This window comes from Chenopodium quinoa, unplaced genomic scaffold (assembly GCF_001683475.1).
Source record: "Chenopodium quinoa cultivar QQ74 unplaced genomic scaffold, ASM168347v1, whole genome shotgun sequence".
Classification (NCBI taxonomy): domain Eukaryota; kingdom Viridiplantae; phylum Streptophyta; class Magnoliopsida; order Caryophyllales; family Amaranthaceae; genus Chenopodium; species Chenopodium quinoa.
This window is the reverse complement of record NW_018744066.1, coordinates 1,639,263-1,652,209: the sequence shown is the minus strand read 5'-3', so window position 1 is coordinate 1,652,209 and position 12,947 is coordinate 1,639,263. Positions and strand designations below refer to the sequence as shown.

Below are 12,947 nucleotides of genomic sequence, written 5' to 3'. Positions count from 1 at the left end.
TAAGAAAAGAAAAAAAAATTAGTCACGAGTTTTTTTTTTCAATGCTTATTGATCTTTTTATGCTATAAATAATCAAATGTGACAATAAATTTGAAATAGAAAGTCTATAACTTGATGTTGTGGCTTGTGCTGTTGTGCACATAAAACTCTTCATATTTGGAATCAAATTTTCTCACTTTCAATTAAATTTTTATTATTATTAGTTAGATTAGTTACACACTTAAACTCCCATAGAAAATTTATTCTACTATTTCCGTTAATTATTATGTACAACTTTTAAAAAATTTATATCTTACAAATAATACCGCAAATAATATATTATTTTCTGATGAGCAATAAGTACAGTCACATTAATATTGTTCTTTAAACACCTATGAGAAATTTTATTAAGATGTGTCAAGTTCAGCCAAAGGGAGATGAGGTAATTTTCAGCCAACACTACATCCTCAGCTGGTAAAGTAGTTAGCTTAAGCTATTATCAAGTATAAACTGAGATGTTTGGACGCAATACACGTAAATGGACCAAAGAAATGATAAGACGCGGTACAATAAATGATAATTTAGTAAATAAACTAGTTAGAATAACTTCTATGTAAGCTTATGTAGTTATCAACAGTTTAGTAACAATAACATAATTGTATTACTCTAAGGATGAGCCAAGCATCTTCTATTCTTGCCAGATTGTGCAGGACTTTCATAGTATAGACCAAATGCCCCAAATCAGGTTCTTCTCATATCAGCTCAATTGGCCAAGATATTACGATTTCTTGTAAGTGCTCACATCAGTATGAGTATCCATGTAGCGCTGGCTCAGGTATGTACTACATCGAACTGGAGGAAACCTGTTGGGTGGGAAATAGCGAGTAATGGACAGAGTGAGAGCAAGTATTTAACAACACATCTTCAAATTTTGGTATATTTTCTGTGAATTAGTGAAAAGACTGAAGTGCAAACACCAGGCCATAAAAAAATTACTTGGGAGGGTTAGTTTCTGATTTGCAGGTTGGCAAACATTCAACAAGACATTGATGACTAGGCTCCACAAAGTAGGCTATCTGCAAGCAAGAAAAGTAGCATAGAACTGTAAGACGAAATAAGGTTCACAAGTAATGGGTTATGATATAACATATAAGGATGTAGTGAACTAGTGATAGATATATTTAACAAAAGAAATAAGTCCAAGAAAAGGGAATGGGAGATTGGGAAAGCAGGGCTGTGAAGGGCCTTACAGAGTATCTATGTTGCCCATATCCAATAACCCTGTGCACGGTGGATCTGCAGGTTACAAACATACTGAAGTTAATTAGATGGAAAATTTTAAGGGAGCGATGACAAGTAGAAGAGCATCCTGCTCGGGTAAAAGGAAAGTTTTATAGCATGTGGAAAAATATATTCAAGAGAACAAAATGCTAAAAACGTCCAAATCAGACACAGCAAAAACATTCATGACAGGTGTAAAAAATCAAATACTCCATAACTGATTACTGTCATGGATAAGTCAAGTAGCCAAGAATAACTGATTACTCCTGTAGTGATTAGGAACACTTTTGATGCTCTGAAAGTAGATGATAGATAGACCTTGATGGGCAAGGTAATGATATAGAAGATAATAATAATATGGGAATGAATTGAATGGGCGGTAAACTTGAAAATGGTGAGGGGCCGGTTCCCCACTAGCCATCATGGACAGCCTTAGTTGGTATTTGATGAGAAAGTATTAGATTCATGCTCAAAACATTAGGTTGTTAGGTCTCTTCGAAGCAAAGGTCAAGGATCATTCTCTTGGGGCTTTGTACCTAAATCTTTGTCCAGGTTGGTGTATAACATCTAACCTATGTTTTCAAGGTGGTGGAGGGATAGTTTTGATTTGGGATCCAAATGTTTTTTTCTTTAAATTGTGCACATGCCACACGCCAGCTTATACAATGAAAGGTTACGCCTATAGTGAAGGGTAAGGAACTTAGGTGCACCTGAGTTTATGCAGTTAATGAAACAAGTCATAAAGATGCATTATGGGAAGACTTGCAACGAATTGAAGATATAATCTATCGCATGATTAGTCCACAGTAAATTTAGTATGATGCTAGACCCTAAGTATAGGATAAGGAAAATTGCAAGTAAAATGAGTATGCACATTGAGGTATTATTCTTCAAGGAGTGTATGGTATATTGTGGTATTTCAGACACTGAACAGTTTGGGAGGCACCTTATATGGAGTAACAAGCAGCAAGAAGAGCCCAGGGTGCTCGCTCTCAAGATAGAAATATAGCAAATGAAGATGGGAGGGGTGAATATCATACTTCTGAAGCCAGCACAGCAATGGTTAAAATGTTCCCTGATAATTCTAATGATAAAAAATCATTACAACCTAAGACAAGTCAAAAGAGTGAAGGACTGAAGGCTGACAAGAGATTTCCCACATATTCTTTGGAGTTTCTGGATATAATTCATACTACAAGTTCCCTTTTCCAGCACGGAAATGTGAACATGAACTCCTGAAGTTTAAGGATACATGGTTCTTACTCTTCAAATAAATAAAGAATCCTACGTCACTCAGTTTGATTAATTTACTTATAGATACTACAAACTTCTATTATCTCCATATTTAAGACTTAATTTAATCTTGAGACTTGAGAGGCATCATTTTCATCCTTAAAATGCGTTAAGTACTTTGCAACATTTTCTGAAATTAATTGAACCACATGATACACATCAAGCATATTGCAGAAAATTCGTGTAAAAGGAAAGAAAGATTGCACTTTACTTGAAAACACAGTTGCTCCAGCGCTCCAGCATGTCACCAAGATTCACGATAAATGCTCTGAGAGATAAGAAGCAAAATGGTTGATATCATATTTTTTTGGTTGATATCATATTCATAGCACCAAACACTAGATATATAATAATGTGCTGCTAGACAAAGGTTCAGAATTTGGAATAAAAACATGTGAAAGTAGGACATGTGAAAAGCGAGCTCGTGACACCCCTGCCTTTTAGTCACTCATCCATTTCATTTCTGCAAGTTACAGTGTTGGACATAGCTTACCCTTTTACAGGCGGTACATCTTCCCATATCTGTGGTTTGGCATCCTTATCCTTGCATATCTGCAACAAGAAAAAAGGGTAGAAGTCAACACAAAAATCATAATAAGCAAGACATGATGGTGATATCTAACAGGATTTCAGCACCATTCATACTTGCAGGCCATTTACATCATCTGTGGCCAAGAGTGTAATCAGACCATAATCAGAATGTGCACCAGCTCCATAAATTCCTTTTGACGTATCAGTAACTTTATCTAACAAAAATTTAACATGATTATTGGCAAGATTAATTATGATAAATAAGTTATCAGTTACTGAAATTAAATAAACAATTTAATTTCCACCTTCATAGTGCAACAGGCGTAAGATTGCGATAGGTTTCCCTAGCATCTCTGGCTTATCAAAGAAATCCGCGTCCAGACCAAGTGCTAGAGCTATAATCCTTGCAACACTCCTAGCTACCTCCCTGTATAAAACGGATATCACAGATAAACTTAATTGAGTATTAGAAGATAACGATGTGTCTTCTAGTCATTCAGTGTTAAAAGTTGGCAATCTTGGCATTAAGGATACATAACGCTTAATAAAACTAATGACACGTAATTTATATAGGTCCAGCCATTGATTGCTTGGCTAAGGTTGTGACAGATTCGGCACACATTGCAACTTGCTTGTAAATAAGGCCAATATATTCCACAGAAGAGAAAAGAAAGGATGACTCACAGCAAAAGAATAGCGATATATTATCTTATACAGTTATACTTACAATGCTTGGCTATGGTATTTCTCCATCGTTTGCCTCCAACCCGGCAAGAGATCTGGTATACAGAGAGAAGTCACGATATTAAAACGCATAATTCAACTCTCTACGCTGCCAAATTTAACATTTTTCATTTCAAAGAAATAAGCTCTACACAAGTTTAATAGAGGCATAAAATTAATCAGAGCAACATATTGGTTAACATAGATACTAATAAACTCAAATAGATTACCTGAAGCTGGCCAAACATTTGGCCCATAAAACGGCTTCTCTGCTTCAGGATCATCCTCAGGCACTTCAACACCAATATAATACCCCTCCTTGTAATCTCCTACAGCTAGTCAGCTAGACCATTAAAAATAAGTACAAATCGAAATAAGTACAAAAGTGACTGCGATATTAATTGAGCAATTGATTCCTAGTTAACACATTAGGCAATTACTTGCCTATTCAAGAATCCGTGACATTTAGCTAACATAATCTAGTCTTCAGCCTTTAATAAGCACTAGTATAACACATAATCAGACACCACATAGAAAGTTCATCAGCTTTCAAAATTCAACACCCTATGAGGCTATGACCCCATATAACATACCTATTTGAAATCTCCAATGACTAAATACTAGAAACGTTACATAAGCTATATAAAGGCACTCCACTAAAAATCAAGCAATCATTTTCTGGTACCTCAATCACCGTGATGCTCGGACTTTGATATGAGTATGAGGTTAGGATATGGCCCCAAGAGTGTGAATACCCAATGTTATGATCCAGACACATAGACAAGGATACTTTCCTTTCATCTAACAAGCATATAAGTACGAAAGTATAGATTTCCCCACTCATGCCCAAAATTGAAGGATCCAAGCATAACCATTCATAAGTGTCGAGAATCAAACACGGATACTTAAGCTGAAATGATGAGTCCGGTCATCATAACCCACAAATATATTTCTAGCACATACCCCTTACTATTGAACTTTACATTTAGCTACAAATGCATAACAAAGTACAGTTTTAAACAATTAATCAATATAACATAACAATTATAGAATGACATACTATATACAACAAAGGGTGATCGAATTCTCACCTTGAACTTGGTGTTCAGGATCTAAAAGCTCATCAAGAATTGGTGTATATCCTCTATGTTTTTCATTTCTTAAAAGCTTCATTTTCTCATTCATTGGCAATTCAAAAAACTTCTTGCTTTGTGCAAAAACTTCATCCATAAATTCCTGGCTTATCCCATGATTTATTACATAGAAAAATCCACAATCCAAACATGCCTACCAACAAATTAAATCAAATTAATCAATAAAACCCAATAACAAAAAACTCTTAGTAAAAACACCCAGATTAAATTAAATTAAATTAAAAATAAATAAATTCCCATCAATTTCCTAAATCAAACAACAAAAACCTCTGTTATAGAAAACCAATGAATAAAAAAGAACATATTAACAAATAAAAGTAAAGGGTATTAAATATATTCAAAGTGATTTAATCTAAAAGACTTAAAGGTATAATTTGTGATCAATATAACAAAATCAGCATAATAACACATTAAAAAAAACAGGGAAATAATTAAATTAATTCAGAATGATGATCAAGAAAAAAACCTGTTTGAGGTTAGATACACAACGATTGATATCAGGGTCTGAAAGATCGATGCAATTGAGATTATTGACCTTTGTTGTGACAGAAGCAGGTTTTTCAGCAGAAAAATTATTAGTATTATTATTACTACAATTAGGAATTTCCATAACGAGTAATAATAATAATTTTGGATTCAATAATAAATTTATGAAATTTAATATGGTAAAAAAAAATAATAAAAAAAAAAATGTAGGAAATTGTCCAAGTGACGAAGAAGAAGATTAGATTGAGAGTGAAAGGAGTGGGCGGGGAGATAGAGCAATGCCCAGAATGGGGAATTTGTTAAGCGCCAAATGTCGCGATACTACGAGTTGTGTTCCCAAAGGTGGCGTAGTACGCTTCGAATTTTTTTATGTTCTCGAGTTACGCGTAAATTGGTGTTATTAATGTTTTAGAAGTTGTGTTCTCAAAAATATGTTTAGTTGATGTTGTTAAACTTGATATAGTATTAACTTATTTGAATTTTGAAAATTAATCCGATCAAATCTTATCTTTTTATTTATGTTTATTTATCATAAAATGGAATATCTTTATTTTCATAATTTAAAAAGTTTTTAAAATCTTAAAAAGTACATATTAATATGTATATAATGACATCTCATTTTTTGATAGTTACAAATTATAAAGTAAATTAGGTCAAAGTTCTATCAAATGAGGATACCAAATTAAGTCTATGTGCGAATTGTTAGGTATATTTTGTGTATAGCTCATGGGTCATAGTTATGAGCCTGTATATCTTTAGGTTGTATATATACTTGTGCATACCCTAATATAAAATATACAACACTATTCTCTGTATTCTTGACATGGTATCAGAGCCTCTATACTCTACACTCTAAACCCTAAAATTCTGAATTATCTTATTGCTTTACGTATGATCAATCTAGCTTCATTTCACCATACAATATATTATAACTATTTCAAATAATTTGTAAAATAAAACATCTATATGAGCATGCTAAATTGCATTAATCGCCATCGCCATCAGTGACGGATCTTGGCAAAAAATATTAGAGGCGCTGGGATTTAAATCTTTTACCTCTTGCTCAAAACTATTCACTATGTTATAATATTTTATACTTCCTCCGTTACACATTATGTGCAACAAACCTTGCTACACGTTTCCCGAGACAAAATTTGGGTTGATTAACAAAGTAAAGGGTGTGTGATTAAGGGAGGATAATTAATTAATGGCCACCACTACCAATTGCCATGGCCTCCCTGACACCACCTAGTCACCTACCAGCAACAACATCCACCACCACCCACATTCAACCACTCGCCGCTACCCGTAACCACCACCACCCTATCTCGTAACCACCACCACCACCACCATGATCCGAAACCCCACATCCCCACCAGCCAAATCGCGGAAACCCGCCACCTATTTGCGATATCCCAGAACCCCACCGCAACAATAACACTGAAACCCCAACGACCACCACCTGAAACCCCACCACCAGCGAAATCCCGAACCTCCACCACCAGCGGAATCTCGAAACCCCACCTTGTATTCACCCTCTTAGCAGCAAATTGAAAGTCACCATGTGAAAGGAACCCAAATCGATCAGACCTACAATCGCCCAAAATTGACCACACAACCACCCAAACTGACCGGACCCACAATCACCCAAAACCGACCAGATTCACGTACAACCACCCACAACCGACCAGACCCACAACCACCAAACCCAAAACCCGCAACCTTGGAAACCCACAACCACCGACCTCTCTCCCCTCTCCCCGAAATCACCACTAACCACCCTAAAAAATGAAAAAAAAACTTTAATTTGAAAAGTATTACCTCATCATCGTTAATTTGGGGTTTATTTGGTCAAATTTGACCATGAAAACTCTAGATTTAGAGTTTTCATGGTTAAATTTGACCATAAAAACCTCAACTTTAAGCTTTAATGGAAGAGGAAGTGGCGGCGACGACTTTAATGGAGGAGGAAATGGTGGCGACCTGATCTTATGGTGGTGGTGGTGTGGTTGTTGAGAGAGAAGATATGGTGGTGTGGGTGGCTTGTTAGAGAGGAGAGAGAAAATAGGGTGGTGGTTGAGTGGTGGTTGTTAGAGAAAAGAGAGTGGAGGTGAGGGTGGCTTAAGAGAGAGAAGAGAAAAAATATGGTGGTGTGGGTGGTGGATCTGGTTGTGAGGGAAGAGAGAGAATGTGTGTTAGTGTTATTATTGAGGGTTAATTAAGTTGGGTTAATAACTTAATAACATGTAGTTAGTGTGTTAATTGGATTGAAGTAAGGGTCTTTTAGTAAATTTACTCAAAAAAATTTACTATATAAAGAAAGTTTTTTTTTGTTGCACATAACTTGTAACATCCCAAAATGGCAATTGTTGCACATAATACGTAATGGAGAAAGTAAGTAAAATAAGGTTATTTAAATTCATTAACTAATTAATTACAATAATTTATCAGGATTTGGGCCCCAAATGGCCCAAGTGGAAGATTCTCCTCTGATCGCCATCGTTAAATCTCGCAAAATCCAAACTTGTCAACAAAATAAGAAAAAGAAGTTGACTCAAACTTGAAGATGGGTCATCACTAACATCATTAGTACTCTTTTTAAGAAATAGACAATTAGTAAAAATAAGTACATATTTCACCCGACACTCGGCTTGACTCTAACCTTCAAAACATTACAAACCAAGTTGGTCGTATTATATTTTAATAATGATGACCAGACATTGCAAAGTTGGTAGATAACCAAACCAAACCACAAGCATAATAGATTCGCAAACGCCGCAAATATTGACCATTGCATGCACTTAACCGTACCATTATTTATTCAATTCTTTCAAACAATATGCGCACTACTCAACACTACAAACACAAGATGTACCATAGTTCTCAAACAATATTTATGATGACGGATGAAGTAAAGTTTGATCTAGTGGTAATGTTTGTCATCTTACAATTAAAAGATTGCGGGATTAAAATCTGATAGAGATAGTTTGGGGTGGAAATTGTTGGCAGATAATTAAGAAACATAAAGAAAAAAAATAAATGGTTATTAAATAACCATGCATTATCATTGAAAATTAAAGGTGTTTGCAAATATAGGGAAAAATAACTAATGGTCATAAATATTGCAGGCTAAATTTTAAATGGCTTAGGTTGTTTTAGGAAAACTATAAATTGAGCATTTCCTTCATTTGTATGTAATAATTTCAAGAGAAAATCTGAGAGAAGAAAAATAACTCAGAGAAAAGAGGGGTTGTGTTTTTGCACTTTGGTATAAATAGACATTTTGTTTATATAATTTATTTCTCCCTCAAATTTGATTAAATAGAAAATTTGCATTATTTTCTTAACAATTGGTATCAGAGCTTGGTTGACAATTAGTCCACATTACGATAAAAATAAAAACGATCCTAAAAGAAAAAGTCAAATTTGAGTGGGAGAAATGGCTGCAGACAAAGGAGAAGTTAAACTTGAAAAATTCGATGGTAAAGATTTCGGATTTTGGAAAATGCAGATTGAAAATTATTTATACCAGAAAAAACTCTATCAACCTCTGGAAGAGAAAAAGCCAGATGACATGCAAGAAGCAGAATGGAAGCTTTTAGATAGACAAGCACTCGGAGTTATTCGATTGACGTTATCACGCAATGTGGCGTTTAACATTGCAAAGGAAACCACAACGGCAGGTCTCATGAAAGCTCTCTCTAATATGTATGAGAAGCCATCAGCCTCCAATAAAGTTCATTTGATGAGGCGGTTGTTTAGTTTGAGGATGTCGGAAGGTGGATCGGTAGCTCAACACCTTAATGAACTCAATTCTGTCACAACCCAATTGAGTTCTGTTGAAAACAAATTTGATGATGAAGTATTAGCGTTAATACTTTTATCTTCCCTGCCAGATAGTTGGAATGCTACAGTCACAGCTGCGAGTAGCTCATCGGGAAATAACAAGTTGAAGTTTGATGACGTTCGTGATCTGGTTCTTAGTGAGGAGATTCGACGAAGAGAATCAGGTGAATCTTCATCCTCTTCAGTATTGCATACAGAGTCAAGAGGAGAAATTTAATCAGAAGGAATGAACGCGGAAGATCAAACTATCGAGGACAATCCAGAGATAGGAGGTCAAAATCCAGGAATCCAAATAATTTCCAAAACTCAAAGACTGTGGAGTGTTGGAATTGTGGAAAGATTGGGCACTATAAAAATCAGTGCAAGGGAACACCAAAAGGCAAAGAAGTGAAGGCAGAGGCAAATGTCACTTCTACCGGAGAAGGTGATGATGCGTTGATATGCTCATTGGAGAGCAAAGAAGAGTCTTGGGTATTAGACTCTGGAGCATCGTTCCATGCTACTTCTAATAAAAACTTTTTTGAGAAGTATGTCCATAGAAACCTTGGGCAGGTATACCTTGGTGATGACCAACCTTGTGATATTGTTGGTCAAGGTAATGTCAAAATTAAGTTAAATGGGTCAGCTTGGGAGCTGAAGGATGTCAAACATGTTCCCGACCTAAGAAAGAACTTGATCTCAGTTGGGCAGTTGGCTCGTGAAGGTTACACTATAATCTTTCAAGGTGATAATTGGAAGATGTCAAAGGGATCAATGATAGTTGCTCATGGTAAAAAGAATGGTACTCTCTATTTGACAGCTGGAGCGTGTTATTCGATTGCAGTTGCAACAGAGAATGAAAATTCCAAGTTATGGCACCAAAGACTTGGTCACATGAGTGAGAAAGGAATGAAGATCATGCATTCAATTGGAAAACTCCCTAGTCTAAAATCTGTGAATTTAGACATGTGTGAAGAATGCATACTTGGAAAGCAGAAGAGGGTAAGCTTTCAGACATATGGAAGAACTCCAATGAAAGAAAAATTGGAGCTTGTTCATTCTGATGTGTGGGGACCAACAACCACCCAGTCTATAGGTGGAAAACAGTACTTTGTGACTTTTATTGATGATCACTCTAGGAAAGTATGGGTTTACTTTCTAAAATACAAGTCCGAAGTGTTTGAAGTTTTCAGGATATGGAAAGCTAGGGTTGAAAATGAAACAGGTCTGAAGATCAAAAGATTCAGGTCCGACAATGGCGGAGAATATGAGGACACCAAATTCAAGAAGTTTTGCTACGAGCATGGTATTAAGATGGAAAGAACTGTGCCAGGTACGCCTCAGCATAATGGCATAGCTGAGCGGATGAACCGAACATTGACAGAAAGAGCCAGAAGCATTCGTATACAGTCAGGTCTACCAAAACAATTCTGGGCAGAAGCAGTCAATACAGCAGCTTACTTGATCAATCGAGGACCATCAACCCCATTGGAGTACAAATTACCAGAGGAGGTATGGAGCGGCAAAGAGATCAAATTTTCGCACTTAAAGGTATTTGGTTGTGTAGCTTATGTGCACATTAGTGATCAAGGCAGAAATAAGCTTGATCCTAAATCAAAAGTTTGCAATTTTATCGGTTATGGCAAAGATGAGTTCGGATACCGCATTTGGGATGATGAAAGCAAAAAGATTATTCGTTCAAGAGATGTAATTTTCAATGAGAGAGTCATGTACAAAGATAGGCATAAAATTGAGAGTTATGAAACAAATCAAAAAGAATCTACATTCATTGATGAAGATTATGTCCCAGACAGTACGATGCAAGAGTACACTATCATAAGTACTCCGCAACAAGAAGAACAGACTGTACAGAGCAGTACATCGCAATCAAATGACATACAACAACCTTCTTGTCCAACTCCTACACTAAAAAGGAGTACTCGACCACATGTGCCTAATAGAAAATATATGAATTATTTGTTATTAACTGATGATGGGGAACCAGAAGATTATTATGAAGCATCCAGACCAGAGATGCTAGCAAGTGGGGGCTTGCAATGAAAGATGAAATGCAATCCCTGATTTCAAACCAGACATGGGAACTATCTGAGTTACCCATAGGTAAGAAGGCCCTTCATAACAAATGGATATATCGAGCAAAAAAGGAGCACGATGATTCCAAGAGGTATAAGGCTCGACTAGTTGTCAAAGGTTTTCAACAGAAAGAAGGAGTTGATTATAATGAGATATTCGCTCCTGTTGTGAAACTCAATACCATTAGAACAGTGTTGAGTATTGTTGCAATTGAAGATCTTTATCTCGAGCAGTTAGATGTGAAGACTGTATTTCTTCATGGAGATCTTGATGAAGAAATATACATGCACCAGCCAGAAGGTTTTATAAAAAGTGGGAAAGAGCAGATGGTATGAAAACATAAGAAAAGTTTATACGGGCTAAAACAAGCCCCAAGACAATGGTACAAAAAGTTTGATAACTTCATGCACAAGGAAGATTTCCAGAAGTGCAACGCTGACCACTGTTGCTACTTCAAGAGATATCAATCCAGTTATATCATCCTATTACTTTATGTTGATGATATGTTAATAGCAGGTTCTGATATGAATGATATTATAAAGTTGAAGCATCAATTGTCAAAGGAATTTGACATGAAGGACTTGGGTCCAGCAAAGAAGATTTTAGGAATGCAAATCACAAGAGATAAGCAGAGAGGCACTTTGCAGTTATCACAATCAGAGTACATCAAACGTGTTCTTCAGAGATTTAATATGGGTGATGCTAAGCCTGTTAGTACACCGTTGGCGAGTCATTTTCGTCTATCAAAGGATCAGTCCCCTCAGACAGATGAAGATAAAGAATATATGGCCAAGGTTCCTTATGCCTCGGCTATTGGAAGTTTGATGTATGCAATGGTTTGTACAAGACCAGATATTGGACATGCAGTGGGAGTTGTAAGCAGGTTTATGTCCAATCCAGGAAAAGTCCATTGGGAAGCTGTTAAATGGATTTTGAGGTATTTACGAGGTACAATTAATAAGTGTTTGTACTTTGGTAAAGGTGAATTGAAAATACAAGGTTACGTTGATGCAGACTTTGGCGGTGAAGTCGATAATAGAAAGAGCACAACGGGTTATGTATTTACAGTTGGAAATACAGCCGTAAGTTGGATGTCCCAACTACAAAAGATTGTTGCTTTATCCACTACAGAAGCTGAGTATGTGGCAGTGACCGAAGCTAGTAAAGAGATGATATGGCTTCAAGGTTTGTTAGATGAGATGGGGTTCAAACAAGTGAATAATATTTTGTATAGCGATAGTCAGAGTGCTATACATTTAGCAAAGAATTCGGCGTTTCACTCAAGAACAAAACACATCGGTATTCGTTATCACTTTATCAGGTCTCTTCTAGAAGATGAAGTGTTAACTCTTAAAAAGATTCTTGGCAGTAAGAATCCAGCAGACATGTTAACGAAAACAGTGACGATTGACAAGTTGAAATTGTGCTCAACATCAATTGGTCTTAAAATGACAGAAGACTAGTTGAGGTTCTACTCCTTGGTGTGAAGACAGATTGAACTCAGTCTTCAAGTGGGAGATTGTTGGCAGATAATTAAGAAACATAAAGAAAAAAAGTAAATGGTTATTAAATAACATGCAT

The 12,947-nt window shown here is 36.0% G+C and overlaps 1 protein-coding gene across 3 annotated transcripts; it reads right to left on the bottom strand.

Moving 5' to 3' along the window:
• Positions 1–422: 422 nt before the first annotated feature.
• LOC110690949 (2-oxoglutarate-Fe(II) type oxidoreductase-like) lies at positions 423–5,789 on the bottom strand. Of its 3 annotated transcripts, none has more exons than XM_021867868.1 (11): positions 5,428–5,789; positions 4,899–5,094; positions 4,038–4,142; positions 3,812–3,863; positions 3,390–3,511; positions 3,199–3,299; positions 3,047–3,105; positions 2,765–2,821; positions 1,230–1,275; positions 976–1,055; positions 423–842 (listed from the first exon to the last, which is right to left on the bottom strand). In XM_021867868.1, the coding sequence occupies exons 1-11, from the start codon at positions 5,569–5,571 to the stop codon at positions 758–760; spliced, it is 1,047 nt and encodes a 348-aa protein (XP_021723560.1). In that variant the 5' UTR covers positions 5,572–5,789; the 3' UTR covers positions 423–757. The 3 variants fall into 3 exon arrangements, with proteins under 3 accessions (XP_021723560.1, XP_021723561.1, XP_021723562.1); XM_021867869.1 differs by having other exon boundaries at positions 4,038–4,136; positions 5,428–5,788; XM_021867870.1 differs by lacking the exon at positions 5,428–5,789 and having other exon boundaries at positions 4,038–4,150; positions 4,899–5,031.
• Positions 5,790–12,947: the final 7,158 nt, after the last annotated feature.